Source organism: Thamnophis elegans, chromosome 3 (assembly GCF_009769535.1).
Source record: "Thamnophis elegans isolate rThaEle1 chromosome 3, rThaEle1.pri, whole genome shotgun sequence".
Lineage (NCBI taxonomy): Eukaryota > Metazoa > Chordata > Lepidosauria > Squamata > Colubridae > Thamnophis > Thamnophis elegans.
The window spans coordinates 141,359,082-141,369,081 of record NC_045543.1 but is presented as its reverse complement, the minus strand read 5'-3'; the positions used below and the strand labels follow the sequence as shown (position 1 = coordinate 141,369,081).

Sequence of the window (10,000 nt, the reverse complement as noted above, 5' to 3'; positions counted from 1 at the left end):
GATAATTAGTCTACAAGTAGTCCTCCTCAACATATGACCACAATTGAGCCACATTTTTTTTGTTTGTAAACAAGGCAGTTGTTAAGTGGGTTTGCCTCATTTTACGACCATTCTGGCTACAGTTCTTCAGTGAAATAGTGCATCTTTAAGTTAGTAACTCAGTTGTTAAGTGAATCTGGCTTCACGTGACATTCCTCGTCAGAAGTTTGCAAAAAGGGGATCACATGACCCCAGGATTCTGCAACCATCTGGATTTTGATCATATAACCAGGGGGATGCTGCCATGATATGAAAAATGGTCATAAGTTACTTTTTCAATGCTGTTGTAACTTCAAACGGTCACTAAACAAATGGTTGTAAGTCAAGAACTATCTGTATTTGCTCCCAGAGAGACTGCGGAAATCTTGATTTGAAGAATCTGGTTTTGTATATTTTGTATATTTTTTTCCTTGTCAGTGCAATCATGTACAACTCCTACCGTTAATTCAACTCAATTAAAATTAAATCAAATATTTAATTTTCCACGTTAGTCTGATGTTCTTTGAAACCGACAGAAATCTGAACAGCCCAGCAGTGTTTTTACAAAATGAATATTGGGCCATATATTTTAAGAAAAGCGACTGGCACAAGGGAAATAATAACCCAGAGTCCCAGACAGTGATGGATAAGTAAACAGAATTTTGCTTCCTGTGCAAAGGTGGGTTCCTGCCGGCATTACTGCCAGTTCAGCGTGCAAAAAAAAATGTGTCCCACGCGCGTCCGCATTTGCAACTAAAAAGGTCTGCGCATGCGCACGTTAGAAAAGAGAAAAAAAATACATTTTTGCAATGAAGATTGTTCTGCGCATGCGCAGAACAGAAAATCAAGATGGCGGCACCGAGGATAGAACCGGTTAGGGTGTGTATCTAGCCGAGTTACTATCTACTCGGCCAAACTGATAGGAAACACCCCTCAGTCTACCCTTCAGAGAGGGCCCGCAACTTGGGTGTCCTCCTGGATCGGCAGCTGACATTAGAACACCATTTGTCGGCTGTGACCAGGGGGGGCTTTTGCCCAGGTTCGCCTAGTGCACCAGTTGCGGCCCTATCTGGACCGGGAGGCACTTCAAATGGTCACTCATGCCCTCGTCACCTCAAGGCTCGATTACTGCAACACACTCTACATGGGGCTGCCCTTGAAGAGTGTTCAGAGACTACAGTTGGTCCAGAATGCAGCCGTGCGAGCGATATCGGGTGTACCTCGGTACACCCATGTTACAGCTATCCTCCACGAGCTGCACTGGCTCCCTATTGGTCTCCGGACGCGCTACAAAGTGCTGGTGATTACCTTTAAAGCCCTACATGGCCTTGGACCTGGATATCTGAGAGATCGCCTCCTGCTACACACCTCCCAACGTCCGATAAGAACCCACAGGCTAGGCCTCCTCCGGGTGCCGTCGACCGGACAATGCCGGCTGGCGACCACTCGGGGGAGAGCCTTTTCTGTAGCTGCTCCGGCTCTGTGGAACGAGCTACCAGCAGAGATCCGGACCCGTCCCACTCTCATGGCCTTCCAAAAAGCCACCCAAACCTGGCTGTTCCGACAGGCCTGGGGTTGCTGATTTTTAAATCAGGTCTAACCCCCAGTTAAGCCCAATGTATGTTGTGTTTTTTAAACTGTTTTTGTGTCTTTCCCCTATTTGCTTTTTTATTTTATCTCGTAATTGTAAGCCGCCCGGAGTCCTCCAGGATTGGGCGGCATATAAGCTCATTAAATTACCAATTAATTATTACCAAACCACCTCTGTGGTTCACTGTCTTCAGTGTAATTTCTCTTTTTTCTTCATGAAGCTTATTAAATACTCAAAACTGTAGTAGTGCCAATGAATGGTTGGTGCCCACAAAACCAAAATATACATATCAAATTCATCTATGCGTTGGACAAAGATTGACAGGTTGTATAATGGCCAGTAACAATAGAAGAGTTACACTGTGGTACAGTTCTGATGTATAAGTTAAAAGAATGCCTGAAATGTATGTCATTAACCAAGCAATTCCAGAAAACTCAACCAGATACCCTGAAGTCAGCTCTCTCAGAAAAGCAAGACAATCTTGAAGCTTTTACCGCTATTTAGCACATGGATGCATGGACAAATATAAACAGGATCTGACCCGGGTAACCCATGTTCCACACATTTTTAAATATTCATCCATCTCAGAAAAAAATAATAATTCAGAATACACCCCTATTCAAATGCACTTATTTTTCATGAATACGCAAACCTGACTTGCAAAAAACTGGAATCCCACTATAAGTGGTTTTCGACTTACAACTATTCGTTTAGTGACCAAAGTTAGAAAGTTAGTGACTTATGACCGTTTTTCCCATGACAAGCAAAGTTAATGAGGAAGCCAGATTCACTTAACAAACGTGTCGCTAACATAGCAACTGCAGGATCCACTTAACAGCTTTGGCAAGAAAGGTTGTAAAATGGGGCAAAACTCGCTGAACAAATGTCTCGCTTAGTTAGCAAGGGAAATTCTGGGCTCAGTTGTGGTGGTAAGTCAAGGACTATCTGGATTCCACTTTCTACAGCTGTAGAGGACTTTTAAGGATTGTTTGGATCCCTTTTGTCTCTATATCAGGAGTGTCCAATCTTGGCGACTTTTAAGATTTGTGGAACTTCAACTCCCAGAATTCCCCAGCCAGCCATGGGGAATTCTGGGAGTTGAAGTCCACAAGTCTTAAAGTGGCCAAGGTTGAACACCCCTGGTCTACATGGAAAGAACGTGCCACGTGAACAAGTTATGATATCTTCCCGCGTCATCTGCAGGACTGGCACCCTTCTGTGGCTGTACCCCAATTTCTGTACCTGCTGCCTGTGCCAGCTCCACTCCTCAGAGCTCCGCCATCCATGAAATTGGAGCCGTTAGTCCAGTTCGCCCGCTCCTCATCACTCTGCCAGCTAAACTGCGGCTCACTAGCAAAGAAACAAGGCAGTTGGTATCTCACATCATTATCTCCATCCTTCTTAGCATTGGCTAGATACAGGTAGTCCTCAACTTACAACAGTTCATTTGCTGACTGTTCAAAGTGACGACAGCACTGAAAAAAGTGACTTATGACCATTTTTCACACTTGGGGCCTTTGCAGCATCCCCATGGTCACCTGATCAAAATTAAGATGCTTAGCAACTGGCTCTATCATATCTCCATTTACCATCACCTTTGCCTTTTATTTGTAATATATTGTCTTAATCATGTTAATAGCAATAGCAATAGCAGTTAGACTTATATACCGCTTCATAGAGCTTTCAGCCCTCTCTAAGCGGTTTACAGAGTCAGCATATCGCCCCCACAATCTGGGTCCTCATTTCACCCACCTCGGAAGGATGGAAGGCTGAGTCAACCCTGAGCCGGTGAGATTTGAACCGCTGAACTGCTGAACTAGCAGTCAGCTGAAGTGGCCTGCAGTACTGCACTCTATCCACTGCGCCACCTCGGCTCTTTTAAATAAATCTCTCACCGAAGTCCATAGGTTTTAGTTGTAATAGCATAAAGTGCCAATTTACATTATCAAATGCTTTCTGCGCATCTAAGACAATCAATGTCATTCGTCTTCCAGGATGTGCTTTATAATACTCCAATGTATTTAAAATCGTTCTCATATTGACAAGCAAAGTCAATGGAGAAGCCTGATTCACTGAACAACCGTGTTACTAACTCAACCATGGCAGCGATTCATTAAACAACTGTGGTCACAAAATGGAGCAAAGCTCACTTAACTTTCTCGCTTAGCAACAAAAAAATTGTGTTCCACTGTTGTCGTAAGTTGAGGACTACCTGTAGTCAACACAAAATATTTCCCAAGACAGGGGAAAACTGAATCCTGCTCGGATGGCTGGTGGACGTCACTCAATCAACATTAATCAGGGGAATATATAAAGGGCAGGACTTTCCCCCGTTTCTAGTGCATTTAGAAGGACTGGGTGACACATTGTTAAAAGACAGTGATGGCATGGCCACAGCTCACTGTCACACATGGATATTATGGTCTGGGTTTGAAAATCAAGAGAGTGAAATGTAAACCAAGTATAATCTCACCTGAGTCAGGTGGGCTGCCACTAGCCAATCAGTTGTCTGTCTGTCTCTGTCTGTCTGTCTATCTATCTATCTATCTATCTATCTATCTATCTATCTATCTATCATCTATCTATCTATCTATCTATCTATCTATCTATCTATCTATCTATCTATCTAATCTCTCTATTTCTATCTACTTACCTACCTATGTATCTCCATTTCTCTCTCTTCTATATCTATCTGTCTGTCTGTCTGTCTGTCTGTCTGTCTGTCTGCCCTGTTTCCCTGAAAATAACACCTCCCTGGATAAAAAGCCCAATCGGGCTTTTGAACACATGCACTAAAATAAGTCCTCCCCTGAAAATTAGCCCTCCCTGAAAATATTGCAACAGAGCAGCAGCCATGAAGTGACCACTCTCTCCGCCTCCTGCACCTCAAAAATAATAAGACCTCCCCAAAATAAGGCCAAACGCTTATTTCAGGGGTCAAAAGAAAATAAGACCCTGTCTTATTTTCGGGGAAACACGGTATCTTACTATCTATCTAATCTCTTTCTATCTACTTACCTACCTCTCTATCACTCCATTTGTCTCTCTTCTATCTATCTATCATCTATCTATCTATCTATCTATCTATCTATCTATCTATCATCTATCTATCATCTATCTATCTATCTATCTATCTATCCATCCCTATCTATCTATCTATCTATCTATCTATCTATCTATCTATCTATCTATCTATCTATCTATCTATCTAATCTCTCTATTTCTATCTACTTACCTACCTATGTATCTCCATTTCTCTCTCTTCTATATCTATCTATTTTCCCTCTTTCTAGTTACTTACCTAACTATCTCTGTCCTATCTCTGTCCTATCTCTGTCCTATCTCCTACCTACCTACCTACCTACCTACCTACCTACCTACCTACCTACCTACCTACCTACCTACCTACTTACATCTATCTATCTATCTCTCTATCTATCTATCTATCATCTATCTATCTATCTATCTATCTATCTATCTATCCCTATCTATCTATCTATCTATCATCTATCTATCTATCTAATCTCTCTATTTCTATCTACTTACCTACCTATGTATCTCCATTTCTCTCTCTTCTATATCTATCTATTTTCCCTCTTTCTAGTTACTTACCTAACTATCTGTGTCCTATCTCTGTCCTATCTCTGTCCTATCTCCTACCTACCTACCTACCTACCTACCTACCTACCTACCTACCTACCTACCTACCTACTTACATCTATCTCTCTATCTCTCTATCTATCTATCTATCATCTATCTATCTATCTATCTATCTATCTATCTATCCCTATCTATCTATCTATCTATCTATCTATCTATCTATCTATCTATCATCTATCTATCTATCTAATCTCTCTATTTCTATCTACTTACCTACCTATGTATCTCCATTTCTCTCTCTTCTATATCTATCTATTTTCCCTCTTTCTAGTTACTTACCTAACTATCTCTGTCCTATCTCTGTCCTATCTCCTACCTACCTACTTACCTACCTACCTACCTACCTACCTACCTACCTACCTACCTACTTACATCTATCTATCTATCTATCTATCTATCTATCTATCTATCTATCTATCTATCATCTATCTATCTATCTATCTATCTATCCCTATCTATCTATCTATCTATCTATCTATCTATCTATCTATCTATCTATCTATCTAATCTCTCTATTTCTATCTACTTACCTACCTATGTATCTCCATTTCTCTCTCTTCTATATCTATCTATTTTCCCTCTTTCTAGTTACTTAACTATCTCTGTCCTATCTCTGTCCTATCTCCTACCTACCTACCTACCTACCTACTTACATCTATCTATCTATCTATCTATCTATCTATCTATCTATCTATCTATCTATCTATCTATCTATCTATCTATCTATCTATCTATCTTCCCTCTTTCTAGCTACTTACCTACCTATCTCTCACCCATCTCTGTCCTATCTCTCTCCTACCTACCTACCTACTACCTACTATCTATCTATCTATCTATCTATCTATCTATCTATCTATCTATCTATCTATCTATCTATCTATCTATCTCTATCTGTAGAACATGGATACAAGCAATAGGGATATATGAGAAAAACACATAATAATATAAATGTATATAAGATGGAGGTGTATTGTCATCTTTGTAAAGTATAAACCAATCAGTGCATAGTTTTCTTCTGAATTTTGCAAAGCGTTATCCTAGAGGCGCCCATTTTATGCCAACTTGGAAGGAAGTGATCATCTTTTCCTAGGTGCAAATGATGCTTCTCACCCATAGGACATCAGGGCGGCAGAAGCCAACGGCATTTGTTCTTGGCAACGCAACAGTGCTGCAAAACTGCATCTGTGCCCTCTAGTTCTGCCAGCTATTTCCCTTGCCATGGCTGCCAACTCTTTCCCACTAGCAATTAGAGTAGAGCAGTTTGTGCATAAAACAGGGAAAGATGTTTTGTTTCGGGCTCAGAACAAATTAGCCCACCTGAAACTTTCTACCCAAAGATTTCAGGGTGTGTGCTGCTCTATCTCAAATACAGATAGTCCTCGACTTATAACAGGTCGTTAAATGATCGTTCGAAGTTACAATGGCATTGAAAAAAAGTGACTCGTGAACGTTTTTCACATTTAATTAGCCATGGTGGCGCAGTGGTTAGAATGCAGTACTGCAGGCTACTTCTGCTGACTGCCGGCTGCTTGCAATTTGGCAGTTCGAATCTCACCAGGCTCAAGGTTGACTCAGCCTTCCATCCTTCCGAGGTCAGTAAAATGAGGACCCAAATTGTTGGGGGCAATAGGATGACTCTGTAAACTGGTTAGAGAGGGCTGTAAAGCACTGTGAAGCAGTATGTAAGTACGTATATTATGATAGTTAGCAATAACAATAGCAGTTAGACTTATATACCGCTTCATAGGGCTTTCAGCCCTCTCTAAGCGGTTTACAGAGTCAGCATATCGCCCCCAACAACAATCCGGGTCCTCAGTTGCAACATCCCCATGGTCATTTGATCGAAATTAAGAGATGCTTGACATCTGACTCATATTTATGATGGTTGCAGTGCCCTGGGGTCATGTGATCCCCTTTTGAGACAGTCTGATGAGCAAAATCAATGGGGAAGCCAGATTCACCTAACAACCATGTTACACACTTAACAATGGCAGCAATTCACTTCCACTGTGGCACAAAAGCTTGTAAAATGGAGCAAAACTCACTTTAAAAATGTCTCGTTTAGCAACAGGAATATTGAGCTCAGCTGTGGTCATAACTTGAGGATTACTTATATTTTCTTTTACCCCAAAATCAAAACTTAAAGGAGATGCAAGTTCATTGCAGTCCATCTCAAGGCTGTTGCAAAATGTACAGGTACTCCTTGCTTAACAACTAGTTGCTTGCCGATTGTTCAAAGTTACGACAGACCTCCCCAGAGCTACTTATGACCCAATTTCAAAGTTCCAATGGCCGCACACGTCACCTGCAGTCACATTTTGCGGGCTTGGCAATCAAGGCATACTTATGGCTGCTTATTGTGTCCCATAATCATGCAATCACAATTTTTGGCCAGTTCCTGACATTTATTTCTAATTTTCAGCAAAAAAACATCCATTGGTTTTAAAAAACGAGTTTGCTTAATGACTGCAGTATTAGCTTAACAACTGATTCGCTTAATGATCATGGTGTATGCTTAATGGCCACCCGAATAAAGGTTGTGAAATCACATGATGACCTTTTAGCAACTGCCACCAACTTATGACCATAATTCTGGGCTCAGTTATAGTTGTTAGTTGAGGACTGCATGGATATCAGTCCATTTCAAGCCCCACTGTTTTCAATGATTGGAGCATTTTAAATGCTGCCACTCAAAAGAGGTTTTATTTCTTACACAATCATGTTTTGAGCCTGTAGCATTTCCTATGAGCCTATGTAAAAGCAGTTGCAAATCGTCAAATGGAGATGGAGTAGAAATACAGCCGTTTCACAAAAATACGTGGCTGCAAACATCATTCACCCAGTATCCATCCTTAATTTTTATTTTATTTTTTGCTCAAAAATTAACACAGCAAGGAAGAACTGCATATAAAAACGCAAACATCTTTGAGGAAGGACGTATGAAGGCGCATGAGATGGGAACCCCCCAAAAAAACACATGACAAAATTTTCTTGCCATTTTTAAAGAATTCTGCAGAATGTCAGGACAGTCTTGATCTTCATTTAATGACCCCCACAATCCTTTGCGGGGTTGAGTTTGGGCAACTGAATGGAGCTAAGTGTTTACTGGCCAGATGCCCTTCCTGTTGCCAATGCAGAGTTCTATTCAGCAGATATATTTCTCATCGTGCCCAGAGAGAGAAATATCCTGTCTCTACCTAGGATTGAACTCACAGCCTCACTGATTGTGAGGCGAGAACTCTACCTCTAGGCCACTGCACCATGCCAGGACGATCTAACGATTAAATTCATACGATATTAACATAGATGAGATACATCTCTATTCTTTTTTTTTGTCAAACGTTGTTTTTTTTTTAACATACATATAACATGGTACGGTTGGAACGGGCTCAGCATTGCCCACATGGACACGCGTGGTGCACATGCACACACGCACAGCACACGCATGCTTTGCAGCTGCCAGCGACGCTGCCGCAAGCCTCTGTAATGCTCCAGCTGCTCGTCGGAGCGTCGCGCAGGCACTGTATACGCCATGCGCATGTGCGGAAGCGCCAAAGGCTTTAAAGGACAGGTAAGGAGCTTGGGCAGGCAGGTGGGCCCTCCGGAGCACCATACCAGAACGGTACCCGGTGCTCCGGGCAGGGGCGTACCGCCTGCGACCCACCACTGATCTCTATTCTATAGTTCATGTTTTAAGACACAATTTGGGAGAGGAGCAATGAAGCTTTTGAACAGTGATGAAACGTGTCATGGAATTGCGTCGCGGCTGTCCAGATGATATTGGAGTCCCTAAAACAAACTTGTAGTGTTTGAAATATATAAATGTATTTTAGATTGAATCTTAAAGGGGTCTTTGTTAGCAAACAACGCAAGATAGTCAGAAACGCAGGAACCTCATGAGGTAATTTTTTACAGTACACACAGAAGAAAAAGGCGGGAAAAGAGGGAAACGCTCCCTTCACGCCCACAACAACCAATCACAGCGTAGATTGCCTCATGCATTTTCTAACTACGGGAAGTCATCGGCTTATGACCACAATTGAGCCGCCAAACATTTCTGTCCCTATGCGAAGCATGGGTTAAAAATGAGTTTTGCCCCGTTCTGCAACCTTCCCGGCCGCGGTTGTTGAATGAATCACAGAAATTGTGACGTTAGTAACATGGTTGTTAAGTGAATCTGGCTTCCCCCATTGACTTGGCTGGTCAGAAGGTCGCAGAAAGTGACTGTGTGGCCTTAGGATGCTTCGAGAACTCAGAGCTGCCTTTCTCGGTTTTTCCATCCCTGCTACTTCTACAATAAAGAGAAATTGGCAGTGTCTGCCTGCAAATCACACATTTTACCTAAGAGTCCCAAGCAAAAGACGGACGGACATACACATACATACATTGGCATAGATAGATAACTGGATGGATGCATGGACAGACAGACGGACACACACAAAAAATTATAGATAGATGGATGGATGAATGGATGGATGGATGGATGGATGGATGGATAGATAGATGAAAGAAAGAAAGAAAGAAAGAAAGAAAGAAAGAAAGAAAGAAAGAAAGAAAAGAAAGAAGCTGGGTCTGAGTTAACTGCACTGCAGAAGACATGGCAGGTTTAAACTCTTACTTAATATTTTAGTTTTACCCTTGAAAAGGTTACCCAAATGTTTCTGCAGGTTCCTTCTTACCTATCCTTAATGGATCCATATAGGTTGTGGGGGAAGCCACCCACCCCCCTGC

General features: G+C 41.8%; 1 protein-coding gene across 1 annotated transcript in view; it reads right to left on the bottom strand.

The window, feature by feature from the left end:
- The window catches only part of LOC116506261 (alpha-2,8-sialyltransferase 8E-like), a 39,637-nt gene that overhangs the window by 28,730 nt on the left and 907 nt on the right, over positions 1 to 10,000 (bottom strand). The window contains exon 2 of the mRNA XM_032213909.1: positions 2,852 to 2,959. Within this exon, the coding sequence (XP_032069800.1) occupies positions 2,852 to 2,959 (108 nt within the window). The remainder of the gene's footprint in view (positions 1 to 2,851; positions 2,960 to 10,000) is intronic.